This window comes from Sceloporus undulatus, chromosome 2 (assembly GCF_019175285.1).
Source record: "Sceloporus undulatus isolate JIND9_A2432 ecotype Alabama chromosome 2, SceUnd_v1.1, whole genome shotgun sequence".
NCBI classification, from domain to species: domain Eukaryota; kingdom Metazoa; phylum Chordata; class Lepidosauria; order Squamata; family Phrynosomatidae; genus Sceloporus; species Sceloporus undulatus.
In genome coordinates this window covers 229,237,252-229,254,139 of record NC_056523.1, presented here as the reverse complement: position 1 = coordinate 229,254,139, position 16,888 = coordinate 229,237,252, and the positions used below count along the sequence as shown (strand labels likewise).

Below are 16,888 nucleotides of genomic sequence, written 5' to 3'. Positions count from 1 at the left end.
CCCAGCTGCACCATCTGGGACCTCCCAGAGAGGTAGGAGCGGAACCACTGGAGCACAGTGCCCCCGACTCCCACCTCAGCCAGGCGCCCCAGAAGGATACCATGGTCTATGGTATCGAAAGCCGCTGAGATGTCCAAGAGCACCAGCAGGGACACGCTTCCCCTGTCAATGCCCAGACGGAGATCATCGACCAAGGCGACCATGGCTGTCTCAACCCCGTGACCCGCCCGGAAGCCAGTTTGAAATGGGTCCAGATAATCCGTTTCATCCAAGACCGCCTGAAGCTGGATCGCAACCGCCCTCTCGATCACCTTTCCCAAAAATGGTAGCAGCGAGACAGGCCGATAATTATTATGAACCAGGGGGTCGAGGGAGGGCTTTTTTAGGATCGGTTTTACAATGGCCAATTTGAGATCCGATGGAAATTGCCCATCCCTCAAAGATGTATTAATTATCCGGCGTAACAATAGCATTACCACCGGTCCCCCCTGGGCCGCTAACCATGAGGGACAGGGATCAAGAGAGCAGGTTGTTTTCCGAACACTTCCGAGGATCTTGTCCACATCCTCGGTACTCACCAACTCAAACTGATCCAGTGTAACATAGTCCACGGAGGCTCTGGACACTTCTACGCTAGGTTCTGCCATAATGTCGGCGTTCAGACCTTCGCTTATACGAGAAGTTTTATCCACAAAAAAGTCGTTAAACAAGTCACAGCAGGCCTTAGAAGGTTCAAGGATCTGGTTCAGGGCGGGAGGGAGCTGAGTTAGCTCCCTGACCACCCTGAACAACTCTGCCGGACGCGACTCCGCGGACGCAATACGAGCACCATAGAACGAGTTCTTTGTTGCTCGTATTGCCTCTCCGTAGTCCTTTAACAGTTGGTCTAGGAGAGTCTTGTCGTTTAAGCAAAGGTGTTTCCGCCAACGGTACTCTAGCCGTCGCAGAACCCGCTTCCTCGCCCGGAGATCTTCCGTATACCAGGGCTTACGTTTGGAAGCGGGCCTGAGAGGGCACTTGGGAGCGATCCTGTGTATAGCCCCAAACTCTAGCCTTTGCATGGTCCCACTTCCTCGGCATATTTCAGCATATTAGGGAGCAAGAGCAATTCTAGAGCAGATCATTCAACAGAGAGTCTGTGAACATTTAGAAGGCAATTCCATAATCACAAAGAGTCAACATGGGAAGTCGAAGGCTTTCATTGTCGGCATCCATGGTTTTTTGTGGGTTTTACAGGCTATGTGGCCATGTTCTAGAAAGTTTTCTTCCTGACGTTTCGCCACAGATGCTGGCAAAAAGTCAAGAAGAAAATTTTCTAGAACATGGCCACATAGCCTGTAAAACCCACAAAAAAAGTCAACATGGGTTTCAAAAAACAACAACAACAAGTCATGCCAGACAAATCTTATATCTTTCTTTGATAAAATTACCAGCTTGTTAGATGAAGGGAATGCTGTGGATATAGTATATCTTGATTTCAGTAAGGCCTTTGACAAAGTTTGCCATGACTTTCTTGCAAACAAGCTTTTAAAATGTGGGCTAGACAAAGTAACTGTTACAGTGGTACCCCGGGATACGAATTACCCAGCTTACGAATTTTTCGGGATACGAAAAAATCCCATAGGGATTTATTGTTTCGGCTTACGAAGGTTTTTTCGGGTTACGAAAAAACCTCGGCGCTATTTTCCGCCACCGGAGGGCAGCAGAGAGCTATTTTTCCATTAGCGCCTATGGCAATTCAGGTTACGAAGGTTTTTCGGGTTACGAAATTAGCCGCGGAACGAATTAATTTCGTAACCCGAGGTACCACTGTACATGGATTTGTAATTGGATGACTGACCAAAGCCAAAGGTTGCTCAACAATGGCACCTTTTCATCCTGGAGAGAAGTGACCAGTGGGGTCCCACAGGGCTCTGTCCTGGGCCCAGTGCTATTAAACATCTTTATCAATGACCTGGATGACAGAATCAGGGGCATACTCATCAAATTTGCAGATGACACCAAATTAGGAGGAATAGTTTATACTCCAGAGGACAGGATCAGAATTCAAAATGACATGAATAGACTAGAATGCTGGGCCAAAGCTAATAAAATGAAATTCAACATGGAGAAATGTAAGGTACTGCACTTAAGGTGCAAAAATGAAATGCAAAGATGTAGGATGGGGGACACCTGGCTGAACGAGACTATGTGCAAAAGGGATCTAGGAATCCAAGTAGACCACAAGTTGAACATGAGTCAACAGTGTGATGCGGCAGCTAAAAAGTTTGTGAGTGAGTGGCAGTAGAATAGGCATCAATAGAAGTATAGTGTCTAGTAAGGGAAGTAATAGTGCCACTGTATTCTGCTTTGGTCAGGCCCCACCTGGAATATTGTGTACAGTTCTGGGCACCACAATTCAAAAAGGACTTTGAGCGTGTCCAAAGGAGGGTGACTAAAATAGTGAAGGGTCTGGAAACCATGTCCTATGAGGAACAATTTAGGGAGCTGGCAATTTTTAGCCTGAAGAAGAGAAGGTTAAGAGGTGATATGATAGCCCTGTTTAAATATCTGAAGGGATGTCATATTGAGGAAGGAACAAGCTTGTTTTCTGCTGCTCCAGAGAACAAGACTCGGAACAATGGATGCAAGCTACAGGAAAAGAGATTCCACCTCAACATTAGGAGGAACTACCAGACAGTAAGCGCTGTTCAACAGTGGAACACACTTCCTAGGTGTGTGGTGGAGTCTCCTTCCCTGGAGGTCTTTAAACAGAAGCTGGATGGCCACCTGTCGGGGATGCTTTGATTGAGAGTTCCTGCATGGCAGAGGGTTGACCTGGATGGCCCTTGTGGTCTCTTCCAACTCTACGATTCTATGATTGTAGGGAAGTGAGCCCTAGTAAGGTCCCTAACTCAAAGGAAGATGATCATAGGAGATAACCCCCCAAATGTTGGGTGTGTATGGATTCTGAAAAGTTGCACTACATATTACAAAGGCACTTGTTACCAAAGTAGGCTGGGCAAAAGGAACAGGCTAGTACTGTTCATAATACTGCCTGAAGCGATAAAGAACAGCCAATGTATTTTTTAGTTGAAAAAACTGGGCCTGGATTCTAATTATATATGCCTTGAACTAAGTTACATCCTCTTGTCAGGTAGGTAAACAAATACTCCCAATTTACAAATGAACACAGGCTGAAATAACAGTTTGACTACGGAGCCCATGACTACCATATATATTAGAATATAAGTCAATCTCATTTATAAGTTGAGGGCAGGTTTTGGGGCCCTAGATTACGGATTTTAATTAAATTAAATTAAATCGTTTAATTTCTGTCCAACATTTAGCTGCATGCATTATCACATCCACCCACCGCTCTGAGCACATCTCTCCTGTGTTGGCATCCCTTCACTGGCTCCCCCTCCCTTTCCGCATTCAGTATAAGCTCCTGCTGTCGACGTTTAAAGCCCTCCATGGCCTGGCCCCTCCTTACTTATCAGACCTTATTTCCCCTCACCTTCCCACTAGGGCCCTCCGTTCTGGTAGTCAAGGTCTGCTGTCCCAGCCCAGGATTTCCTCTGCCCCATCTAGGATTCGCCCCTTTTCACTTGCTGCCCCTCACTCCTGGAACCTTCTTCCCCCCCGAACAAGAGCCATCACTTCTTTAACCAGCTTCAAAACAGAGTTGAAGACCATCCTGTTCAGAGAAGCGTTCCCAGGCATTGCATAACTGTAACTTGCTATCTGATGTTCTTTTGTTGCCTGTTTTATTGAATCATTTCCTGTATTGCTATGTATTTTATATGTATTATCCTACTAGAAAGGCCCCTTTCCCTCCACCACTCCCTTCTCCTTTTGTGTTGTGTCTTTTTAGATTGTAAGCCTGAGGGCAGGAAACCGTCCAATTAAAAAGACTGTATGTACAGCGCTGTGTAAATTTACAGCACTTTATAAATAAAGGTTAATAATAATAATAATAATAATAATAATGATGATGATGATGATGATGATGATGATATGAATGTGGATAAGTCAAGAGTCAAAGGACATAGAGGACAAAGAAAAGGAAAACGATGCTAAAGAAGGACAGATTGCTTACCTGTAACTGTAGTTCTTCAAGTAGTTATCTGCAAAACCACACAAATGGGTAATTCTGCGCCTGTGCAGCATTTCCGGATCCTAATGGAATCGCTAGGGAAGACTTTTTGGCAGTAGCTCCACCCACCCTCTATATAGGCAGGAGGTCTTCCCGCCCTTTCTCAGTTCCAAAAAAGGCCCGCCGTAAGAGCAGACAAGGAAGAGAGAAGGACACGACAGAGGGGAGAATGGACGGGATTTGTGTGGATTCACAGATGACCACTCAAAGAACTACAGTTACAGGTAAGCAACCTGTCTTTTGTCTTTCTGGTCTCTATGAAGCACACAGAAATGGGTTAGACAGGCAAGCTTCTCCCATTGTGGAGGAGGGAGTGTCCAGGCAATAAACAATTATTAAACCAGAAACAGTGTGAGTGTCATGTTTAACAGGTGCCAACTAACCTTAGTGCATTCTGGAAAGGAGAACAGCTCTGCTAAAGGCTGCTTCATGTCGGTGTCTGGTATCAAGTCTATAGTGCTGGATAAAAGTCAGAGGTTGTGACTATACCGCAGCCTTGCAAATGTCCCCCAAGGGAATTCTGGAGAGGAAGGCTGAAGATGAAGCTATTGCCCTGGTGAAGTGGGCTCAAATTCGAGCAGGCGGAGTCTTCCCAAAAATCTCGTAACAGAGAAGGATTGTGGAAGTCACTCATTTGGAGAAACGTTGAAGTGTGACAGGAAGCCCCATTTTGGGGTTGGAATAGAAGACAAAAAATCTGGGGGAACGACAAGAGGATGCAGTCCTATCGAGGTAGAAGGCTAGCGCTCGCCTGATATCAAAGGAGTGGAGTCGGCACTCAGTGTTGGTGGTCAGGTTCGGTGCTAGTGTCGGCTGGATGATATCCTGGATGAGATGAAAAGTGGACAGAACTTTGGGTAGAAAGGAAATGTCTGGATGGAGGACCATATTGTCCTTAAAAAATTTCAGGTACAGATAATCCGTACGGAGGGCACAGAGTTCACTGACACGACACGCTGAGGTGATGGCTACCAAAAAGGCTGTCTTCCAGGTGAGGAGCATGAGGTCACAGGAAGCCAGAGGTTCAAATGGTGAGGTTGCGAGTGCTGCTAAGACGAGCTGGAGGTCCCCAGATGGGATAGGGCTCACTGCCGGCGGTCTTAGGTTGGCAAGGCCTTTGAAAAATTTCTTCACAAGTGGGTCAGTGAAGAAGGATGGTCAGCTGGAAAATTGAGTGTGCACAGATGGCCAAGAGGTAGCATTTCAAGGATGAGATGGAGAGTCCAGATGCTGAGAGGTGGTGGAGGAAGTCCAAAACAACAGAGAAGGTGACCTCTGAAGAGGTGAGTCCCATTGAGGACAGAAAGGCCAAAAAATTTTCCCATTTGAAGGCGTAGGAGGAAGCCAAAATGATTTATCAGACTGGTACCAAGAGCCTGGTCAGGGTTGGATCCTCCATGCCACCAGACGGAAAGTGTCCACATTGGGGTGGCGAACCCAACCGTCGTGGAGGATGAGAACATTGGGACAGAGACGCAGAGGCCAGAAGCGGTTCTGGGAGAGACGGAGAAGTGGGGCAAGCAACGGCTGTCTTGGCCACCATGGAGTGATCAGGATCGCATCTGATCTGTCTGTTCGTAGATTGGCTACCACTCTGGTGATGAGAGGAAATCGGGGAAAGACGTAGAACATTTTGCCGGACCAAGAGGAAGGCATCCCCTCAGGACCGAGGTGAAGGGATTCTGGAACAGAAGTGGTTGCATTGAGCGTTGAGATGTGAGGTAAAAAGGTTGACGGGTTCCCCACGGAGAAAACAGGCAAATGGTGACTTCAGGATTCAGTTGCCACTCATGACAAGAGTCTGGAGCTCTGCTCAATTTGTCTGCCAGTTTGTTCTCCTTTCCGGGGAGATGTATGGCTTGCAAGGTGATCCGCCTTTGGATGCACCAGTTCCAGATTTGAAGGGTGAGGCTGAGAAGGGTGGTCGACCTGGTACTGCCTTGCTTGTTGATGTAATACATCACGGTCGAAGGCTTTGAGTGCCTTTTGAACTGCTAGCATCTCGAGCACATTGATGTGCATTTGGCGCTCTTTGAGAACCATCTGCCGTGGACAGAGAGGTTGGTGAGATGGGCTCCCCAGCCCGTGTTTGGGGCATCGATGGTCAGTTAAGACTGAGGTTGTGGCAGAAGGAAGGGGATGCCCATTATGTGAATTGAGCCACTTCCGTGGGTTGTCGAAGGCAAGGTTGAACACTGAGAGGAGCCAGGACTGTAAAGGACGCATGTGGAGACGGGTCCAGGGTGTGACGTATGTGATGGATGCCATATGGCTGAAGGCAACCTGAGCTGTTCGGGCAGTAATGTGCCGGGAGAGATGACAACAACGGATTACAGACCTGAGACTGAGGAACCTGTCGTAAGGGAGGTGTGCTCTGCAGGTCTTTGTGTCCAAGGCGGCTCCTATGACGCGCACCCACTGGTCTGGGCAGAGGGTGGGCTTTTCTTTGTTGATCATGAGTCCCAAGTGCTGAAGGAGAGAGAGTGCCGAGTCAAGATGGGAAAGGAGCATCCATCTGGACGGGGCCACAAACAACCAGTCGTACAAGTAGGGGAAGACGATGATGTTTTGTTGGCAGAGGCATGCGGTTACAATCGCCATGCACTTTGTGAAAACCCTCGATGCAGAGAAGAGTCCGAAGGGCAGTTCTTGGTATCGAACACAGTCGGGGCCAACAGAAAAGGCAAGGAAGTCCCGGTGGTCTTCTCGCATGCTGATGTAGAAATAGGCATCCCAAAGGTCCAAGGTGGCGAACCAGTCTGACTCCTGTAGAAGAAGCAAGATGGAAGCCGAGGTTACCATACGAAAACGCTTGTAGGCCATGAAAGTGTTCAAAAAATGCAAGTCCAAGATGGGACGGAGGCCACCTGAAGCCTTAGAGACAATGAAATATCTAGAAAATAGACAATGTCAGGTCCAGGATGGGGAGACAGGCTCAATGGCCTCTTTTTGCAACAGAGAGTGCACTTCATCGAGAAGGGTGTTTGAGAGGAGGGTGGTGAGGATAGTACCTTGGAAGGGGGCATTGCAACTCCAGGGCATAACCCCTACAGATAATTGAAAGCACACAGGAATCAGATGTTATGGAGGCCCAAGCGTGGTGGAAGTGGGCCAAGCAATCCTCGAAGGGGGTTGACGGAACGGAATGCGCTGGAGAACTTCAGAAGCGGTGTTTGCCTTGCTCTGAGTTTTCCTTCTTGTGGAATTTTTCTTGTCGCTTCCCTTGTTGTTGGGAAGGGAAGCGTTGTTGTTGGTAGTCCGAGGACTGGTTGGGTCTCCCCCGGGTTGGGGGGGGGGGGGGTCGGTGGGTCTTTGCCATTCCGAACGACGTTGAGAGAAAGGCGAACTAGAAGTGGAGGAAGACACACTGTATTTACAGGCTGTATTCTTCATTTTGTTTTTGAAATCCAATTTTTCATCAGTTTCCTTATGAAAGAGTCCCGTGGCATCGAAGGGGAGCTCTTCAATAGCCTGTATGGCTTGAGGCATGAGATCCGAAGACCTTAGCCACGCATGGCGTCGGAGGGCCAAGGAGCTCGAAAGCTGTCGGGAGGCACTGTAGCAGAGTGTCAGGCCGCTGAAATCTGGTGTAAGGCCAAAGCAGGGAGGTCTTCATAAAGGGGAAGAGCTTTTTCCCAAAGTTGTTGCTGGTAGGCAGCCATACACGCTGAGAAGTTATGGATTTTGAGATCCTAGACTGCAGAGGCGTAGGACTTTTGTGCCATAGAGTCAAGTTTGCGACACTCTTTGTCATTCTTGTTCAGAACCGTCTTTGGAGCCGAGCGGACTGGGGAGGCTTCCACGATTGTCGAGTTAGGGCGAGGGTGTTCAAAAAGCCAAATCTCTTCCAAGGGTGAAATCCAGTGGAGATTGTCCAATTTTCTGGTGGATGTCTGGGCCATAAACAGAGTGGGCCAAAAACTCTTTGCAATTCTGGACATGGAATGCAGGAATGCAATAGAGGTCGGAGTTGGAAGTTTGTTGCAAACCCTTTCATCAGTAGGGTCAAGAGCTTGAGAGTCTGCATGGAGGGCCTCAATGGTCAAAGCTTTGCCCATCCAGATCATTTGCTCGGAAAATGAGAAAATGTCATCCGAGAAGGAGGGCGTCTCAAGGAGCGCCAAGGAGTGTGGCTGGAGAGATCGGGTATAATCTGAGACGGAGTGGTCTGTGGATTCAGCGGAGAGTGACCTGATCCTGGTCCGGGCCGAGAGGGCCTGAGAGCCTATCGGTACCGGGAGTGAAGGGCAGACTTGCAAGGAGACATCAGAGGCCGACTGCACGGGACGGGACGGTTCCGCTCGGGAGACGGACGAGAGGCGGGACCAAGGAATGGATCCGGCAGCTGACCTTGGTGGAGGCAAGGTGGGTTCAACTGGATGGAAGGTTGAGACAAACTGGCCACCATGCACTTCAGACGGATCAAGAGGCAGGACACAAGAGCCCGTAGCTTGATCAAAGATGACATCCCGTCTAGGGGGTTCAGCAATGACAGAGGATACATCGCAGTCTTGTTTATCCTCAAAATCAACGACCTCCAAAGTCTGGGAGAGTCAGTCTGGGATCACCGCATGGCTGAAAGGAGAAGCTTCCTCTTCACCCTCCGAGAGTTGGTCGGGATTGGTGAGGGAATGCAAGAAGGTGGTCGTTTCAGGCCGGGGCTGAGAATCGGGACCAGGAGACGTCTTGGTCAGAGGGTATGGTTGGGCACATGGTACCAAAGCCAGGTCGGTGTCAGCTGGCTGGGGTGGAACGTCAGTGTGGGACCAGCGATCGGTGTCGGAGTCCGCAGAAAGACAAGGCTTTTTTGCGGAGTGATGGGATGAGTCCCTGGACTTGTCCGGTTTGGAGGACTCAGAAGACTTACTCCTCTTCAATGAGGATGGGTGGCCAGTCACATCCTGGTCCATGGACCTTGGTTTGTCTGGAGTTTGGGACCCAGAGACATCAATATGGGGTTTGCCCTCGGCTGCGGTAGCTTTGGCAGGGACCCTTGGAGGAGATAAAGGGGTAGTGCCCTCAATTGTAATAGCCTTGGCACGTACCCCAGAAGCCAGAGATGAGGGCTTGCCCTTAGTGGCGGTGGCCTTGGCAGAGGCTCTAGAGGAGGAGGGAGGCCTCAAAATTTGCACGTACAGCATGGATCTCAAGCACATCTCCCTGTTCTTTCTGGCCCGTGGAGTGAAGGCCATGCAGTGAGGGCAGGATGCGGGGACGTGGCCCTCGCCCAGGCAGAAGAGGCACAAAGAGTGTCCATCAAGTGCCGGAATGTTGGTCCCACAATTGAAGCACTTCTTAAAGGAGTGCACAGACATTTTCAACAAAGCCAAGGGACGAAGAGAGAGAAGGGTCAAGGAGTCCGAGTTGTTACCATTAGTCAGAGTCCAAGACCAAGTCCAAATCACAATCAAAAAGAGTTGTCAAGGCAAAACAAAGTCAGTAGACAAAAGCAAAAGCTAAGGAAGGAGTGATTCCTGAGCGATGTGGTGGACAAAAGGAACTGAGAAAGGGCAGAAAGACCTCCTGCCTATATAGAGGGCGGGCGGAACTACCGCCAAAAAGTGTTCCCTAATGATTCCAGCAGGATCCAGAAATGTTGTGCAGGTACAGAATAACCCATTTGTGTGCTTCGCAGAGACCACGAAGAAGAACTTACAAAATTCCAGCAGGCATAATTGTTTGTACTCACTCTAAAGGCTGGATGGAGGAGAAGGGAACTATGGTAAATCACGGTTGTGCAATGTGAGTGAGTGGCCAGGAAGACACCAAGCACACATGTCAAAAAAGGATGAAAAGGCAAAGCAAATGGCAATTACATTAGCAGTGATTATAACCTTTAACTTTGGCCTCATACAGACTGCCAAAATAAAGCTGCTTCAGGTCACTTTGGAGGTGTGCTGTTTAAATGATGCATGAGTCCTAAGAGTATGCAAGCTGCGCCAAAGCTGCGCTTCAGGACTGGATTGTGGCTTTGGCATGGCTTCTGGACTCTTAGGACGCACGCAACATCTAAACAGCATATTTCCAAAGTGAGCCGAAGCAGCTTTATTTTGGCAGTCTGTATGGGGCCTTTAATGTGCTAACTTGGCCTGATTTTAACCAAAAAGCTGACATACACAAATGTCTAATTCAAAGCCCAATTCCACTCCTTGGAAGCGAAGTGCGAAAGAGCTGCCACTGCTGCCATTTTCCTGTCCAGACATTCAAAAAGTTCAGAAGCAGCACCATGGTGGATAGAGTAGAGGGGGCTTGTGCTTTTTTTTAGATGCTCCCAGTATGGACTAAGCTCTCACCTTTCATCAGTCTTCTCAGAGAAGGAAATGGTTCCTTTTTCGATAAGAGTTAAACGATAATACTTACTATGGCCCATAGAAAAATTAACTGAGGTTTTGGGGTCAATTTTTTTACTAACATTTCTAGACTTATACCTGAGTATATACAGTAATATATCCCAGCTCATCATTTTCTGGTGGAAGCACAACCTGCTGGAAGACCCAGGTTCCAGCAGAATTTGGCCTGGCTGCTTTGAGAGAAACTTGTTCCATGTAGACGGGAATGAAAACAGTTTCTGTGATCTTACCTCTTGTTGGCAATAAGCAGGCATGTCCCTGAGAGGGTGTCACCAGCCTTAGCAAAAAGTGGAGATTGAAAGAGGCACCGAACCTGGTACCAGTGAGTAAGAGGTTCTGTGGGAGCAGTCGAAAGCCAAACGGTCATTCTAAAAGGAGGAGAGAGGCAACAAAGTTATATTCAGCAACAGGAAGAGATCTGACTTCACAAATCTACAGGCCTTCCCTCTAGGGTAGTCTTGTCTCTATGCATCTTCAACTACATATCCTGGCAGTGGCAGGTTTCATGTATCATATGCTGCTTTCGCTCTCAGTGGAGCTATCGACATTCCTGCTTTTCTCTTTTAAGCAAACATCAATGATACCACCCTATATGAATGTTCCGTGTATTGGAAATATCATAGTTTGGAAGAATCTATGAGGTCTTCTTGTTTGCACTTTTTTTTTTTTTTACTGGTAGGAGTTAGTACAGTAATTTTAATTAATTTTTATCAGGTCTGCCTTTAAATAGTTTAAATAAGAAAACTGATGTTAAAGCTTCAGTTAGTTAATGGGCAAGGTGCAACTTTAACTGGCGAGGCAAGGATTAAATGCATACTTATTATTCTTTGATATAATATGTTACAATAACAGGAATTTAACTTATTTATTTTTTATTTATTAAAAGTATATTATTAAAAACACAGTCAGGATTGTTCATATCTCCCAAAAAATACATACATAGTCTTCTCCATCCCTCCCCCCTCCCCCCTTTGTACTTGATATCCAAACAAAATTAATACATTTATGCATTTAGCTAACATTCTTTCTTCCTCATCATACTTCTGTTATACTTTCTACATCTTGCAATTTCTCCTGATGCTTTGTGTTTATCATTGAAAAGTGTGAATTACTATCACAAGGAAGCTTTTACAAAGTGTTATTTTACTATCAGACTAAATATTTACATCTCCATCTCTTTTGTGACTCATTTTCTCCCACAAGCTTATACAGACCACTTTAACTTAATTGAAGAGCAAATATCAATGCTTAGCATTCCCTTATTCAATTTTTCCATCTTTCTGAGCAGTAGACAAATATCGGATCCCAGATCTGTTTCTCAATATCATTGTCATTGTTATCATCTCTTAGATACATTGTAAGCTTATCCATTTCGGCGATATCCAAGGCCTTTTTTAACCAACTACAGTGGTGCCTCGGGTTACGAAATTAATTCGTTCCGCGGCCGCTTTCGTAACCCGAAAAGCCTTCGTAAGCCGAAATGCCATAGGCGCTAATGGGGAAAAAGCCGCGGCTCTGCCGCGGCTCCATTTAAAATAGCGCCGAAGTTTTTTCGTAACCCAAAAAAAATTCGTAACCCGGAGCAATTATTTTCTATTGCATTTTTTCGTATCCCGAAAATTTCGTAACCTGGGTAATTCGTATCCCGAGGTACCACTGTATCTATTTCAGGCACCTTTCCCCCTTTCCAGTGTTTGGCAATTGTAATACGAGCTGTGGTTATTAAATATAAGTTCGGTTTCACGTACTTCCTGTCTATTGTCTTATCTATCATATTCAGGAGACATGTCTCTGGTTCTAACCTTATTTTAATCTTATAAATTTCTTGAATTGTTTTGTGAACCTGTTTCCAATATTGTTTTATCTCCTTGCATGACCACCACATATAATAAGAACTGATCTGTTGAATACATCTCCAACGTGTACCATCACTCTTTTTGTATATTTTGACTATATTTTGTAATCTAGGTTGAGTAAAGAAATGGGCCTATAATTTTGTGGGAGTGTTCCATCTTTTTTTTTCTTTTGGTATCAGCAGTATATGTGCTTCTTTCCATGTGTCTGGAATTCTGTCTCAAATTATTTCGTTGAAGGTTTTCTTTAAGGGTTTAGCCAATTCTTTAAATACTTTATAATATGTAGCTGAGAATCCATCTGGCCCAGGAGCTTTCCTAGCTTTGGTTCTGTCTATTGTCCCTTTAATTTCTGTCTCTGTAATGTCCTTATTTAACATTTCTTTTGTCTCCTCTCTTAGCTCTAGACCTTTTACATTTTCCAAATAGTTTTTAATTTTCCCTTCCATTTGCTTCTTGTTGGTGGTGTCATTGTATAGGTTTCTGTAATATCTCTGGACAACCTTCCTTATATTGTTTTGGTCCGTATATTTTCTTCCTGCTTCCTGTAGTTCCAGTATTAGACTTTTTTCTTTCTTTCTCCTTACTTTATAGGCTAGAAATTTCCCAGCCTTGTTTCCAATTTCAAAATGTCTTTGTTTAATATATTTCAACTTGTTGCTTATTTCTTCTGTCAATCTTAAATCTATTTTTTTCTTTAATAGGCTCAATTCATTTTTCCTACTTTTGTTTCGTGGATCTTTCATTATTTCTTTCTCTCTCTTTTTTTAATCTCTTCTGAAATCTCCTGAATTTCCTTCTTTTCTTTTCTTCTTTTTTCAGATCCTTTTTTCATCAATATACCTCATATGACCGCTTTCGAAGCATCCCAGATTATTTTCATTTTTGTATCTTCTTCCTTGTTTTCCACAAAATACCTTTGTATGTCTTCTTTTATCCGTATTTTGATTTTCTCATCCTTGATTATATTGTCATTTAATTTCCATGAATATTCCTGATTATATTGTCTAATCTCCATTATTATTTGATTGTGGTCTGAGACATTGGCGCGTTACAGACGCGCCTATACTGCGTATTAGGGTTAGGAAGGGGCGTATTAGGGTTAGAAAGGGGCGTCACTTCCTGATGCCCCTAATCCTAGTATGGACTCAGTCCGTACAAAATTGCGGTGTCCTATGAACACAGGCACCGCCATGGGGACGTCACCACCGCGCCACCTCCAAACGGGGCAGCGCGGAAGTGACATCCTCGCACCGCGCGAGGGCGCCTGGGACGTTCTTTTGGCGGCCCCAGACGGGGATCCATTTCGGAGCTCCTTCCACAATTTGCGTCACTGGCACAGCCTCTGCACGGCTGCGCCAGCAACACAAATGAGAAAGGGGCTGAGCGGCCCCTTTCTCTGCATCCCCGCCACCGTTGGGTGTCCTAGAGGCATGAAGCCCCAAGGACACCCCTTTCCAGGCCACGGGGAAACGGCCTTTTGCCGCTTCTCCACGGCCTGGAAAGCGGCGGATTGGGGATGAAAAGGCTGCAGCTGTGGCAGCTGAGGTCCCGATCCGGCGGGGAAAGGGCCGGATACAGGCTGCCCCAAACGGGCGGTTTGTAACGTGCCTTTGTTAACTTTTATTTGAACGTCCTTAATTTCTTTTAGTAGTTGTTTTGAGATTTGGAACAGATCAATCCTTGAGGCAGAGTTGTGCGGAATCGAATAAAATGTGTAATTTTTTACCCCTTGATTTCTTTGCCTCCATGGGTCGATTAGTGAAAGATGTTCCTGCAGCTCAGAAAAGTTTTTCTGATAATTTCCCTTGATTACTTTTTATCTTTTTCTTTGAAAATCTATCTAATTTGGGATCTAGTACACCGTTCCAATCCCCCATGAAGATGTAATAATCATAATTCAGATTATCCAGATTCTTCATTAAAATTTTTGTAGAATTTACTCTTCCTCTCTGTCGGCCCATAGATTCCAAGCACTAGAGTCCTCTTCCCTTGTACTGTTATTTCGATTCAAAAGTATCTTCCTTCATTATCATTAATGATTTCTTTTGCTGGTATTAAATTGCTGACATATACTGCCACGCCACTTTTCTTTTTCCCACCTGCACTTATAAACGCCTGTCCTAATTTAGGATTTTTAAGGTATTTTATCTCCTGTTTCCTCATTCGAGTTTCTTGTATACTGATTATTTCTAATTTCCCTTTCTCTAAAATACGAAATATTTGCTTCCTTTTATAACATATAAAGACTGAAGTCAGAAGAGAACTAGTTATGTTGAATCAGAGTGATAAATGAGTTATTTTACACAATCCAAGCACTGATAGGAAGAGCATTTACACCACCACTTACATTGAACCAATGAAGGCTACATCAAACCAGAAAGCCAATCCATGGACTAGACCTGAATGCAGCATGTGGAATTTGAACGGGATTTCTATCCTAAAAAACAAGAGAAAATATAAGCCACAAAATCATGTTCTTCCTTAGTTATATAGTTTCCTCAAAGTCAGTACACAATATTAGCTATATAACTGGACATCTAAACAGCCCCATCAGACAAAATGTGACTAATAGAAGTATATAATCTTCCATCGGTTGCATCATATTAACTACACCCAACACTTTAGACTCACTTTTGCTCCAATTGCCATTGTGACTCAGGTTTGTTGACAGTAGAGGTTGGTTCTGGCTTTAGGTCCTTTTACAGGAAGTGACTAACACTAGTCTCAGCAGATGAGCAATGAAAACATAATGAGCACAACGATGCGTTGTGGCAAACTCTGCTATCAGCAGTCTGCAGCTACTCTGGCAACACTATTAATGATGTAATAAGATCATCTACAACATCAGGGAATCATGCAATTGCTCATCTTTCAGTAAAGTATATACTGGAGGGGGAGGGATTGCATGGCACCAAGGAACATGGTCACATTAATATGAGACTTCCCTGAAATTCCCACTTTTAAAGTTTTTTTTTAAAAAAAATGGTAAGAAAACAAATTTAATACGCACCCCTGTTCTGGGGAATGAAATATGTTATATACTGCCATATGACAGTAATGACCCCCCCTTTCATTCTACATAGGACAAACGGTCCTTACTTTATGTGAAAGCAAAGAATGAGCACAAATTGAAAATCAAAAATGGAAATATTATGAAAATTTATGGATGAACTTATGGTGGCCACCCTTGTGAGGTGAAAGACTTCAAAGACAGATTCCAATGGGAAAATAATTGTCTAAGAATTCACCCAAAAGTACAATTTGATCTCCCGTGGCTTGAGGATGGACAACACAGCTCATTGCTTGTTCTGACTGAGTAGAAACCATACACTAATTGCATATATTCATTAGCTCATCAATGGAGAGCTTCTGTTACCTCACAATTGCTGTTTGCTAATGACTTCTATTAAGATAATGATCTGTTTGTCACATCTGCATTTCAATTCCACCTCTGCTGAGGACATAACAGTTCACAAAGCATGTGGTGTATAATCTGCCAAGTGCGTCAACACTCCATGCACTTGATGAACAAGGCTACAGTCCATAAAACACACCAAAAAAAAAAAAACAAAAACAAAAAACCACACACACACACACACACACAAAAAAAAACCCCTAAATAAATAAAAGACAAAATCACTGTTTTGTGGGAAATAGGACTTGTTAGTCTTCAAGGTGTCATGAGACTCTTCATGGCCTTTAATGCAGACATGATTGCAAGTACACTAAAGAAAGGAAACAAAACATTTGGCTCCTACTGACACACAGGCCAAGAACTGAAATACAGTCATCCCTCCATATTTGCGGCTTTGATATTTGCGGCTTTGATTATTCACAGATTTCATTAATATGTTCTCTCTAGGACTGTCTAGGTCCTCCAGTGCAACTCTGTAGTCAACTTTAACAAAACGTTGCACTAAAAGACCATTTGTAGCTACTCCAGTGCCATTCTATGGTCAGTGTTTGTTGGACATTGACCACAGAGTTGCACTGGAGGACCTAGAGATTCCTAGAGAGGTGTCCTCTCAGTAAAAACAGTTTTTTTGTTATTTGCGGTTTTTCCATATTCACGGGGGTCTTGTTCCCCTAACCCTAGCGAATATGGAGGGACAACTATATAATGTTTCTCCCCTCCCCTACTATTTTACCCAACAGAGAAAGGCGTTACCTGTGCAAATCCGCTTCTTTGGCGTCTAAGAAGTTCACTGTATATTTAACAGATTTGGCCATTAGAATCCTAATATCAAAGGTATCCTAGGACCAAAAAAAAAAAGCAGACCATTTAAGACCTTTACCTGCTGCAGGATACCTAAAACTGGAGCTGAGCTACCACCAACTTATCTCTTACCTCCAAACAAATGTAAGGAAAGAAGCAATGCATTGTTGACTTGGTTATATACCATGTACACGCTAGAGAAAGCAAGATTATGCCTTTCTTCTTTGCTCCCAGCTACACCCAGATGGAAACAGAGAGGGGCATCATGTTCCACACAGAATACACCTCACTGCTGTGTTTCCAGCTACCTATTACCCCCCACTTGACA

At 44.9% G+C, this 16,888-nt stretch overlaps 1 protein-coding gene across 4 annotated transcripts in view; it reads right to left on the bottom strand.

Moving 5' to 3' along the window:
* Positions 1 to 16,888, bottom strand: part of CARM1 (coactivator associated arginine methyltransferase 1) — a 67,170-nt gene that overhangs the window by 12,836 nt on the left and 37,446 nt on the right. For all 4 annotated transcript variants that reach the window (XM_042449566.1, XM_042449569.1, XM_042449567.1 and 1 more), the window contains 3 exons: positions 16,513 to 16,598; positions 14,692 to 14,781; positions 10,719 to 10,856 (listed from right to left, as the gene is read on the bottom strand). In XM_042449566.1, coding sequence (XP_042305500.1) covers positions 10,719 to 10,856; positions 14,692 to 14,781; positions 16,513 to 16,598 — 314 coding nt within the window. The remainder of the gene's footprint in view (positions 1 to 10,718; positions 10,857 to 14,691; positions 14,782 to 16,512; positions 16,599 to 16,888) is intronic.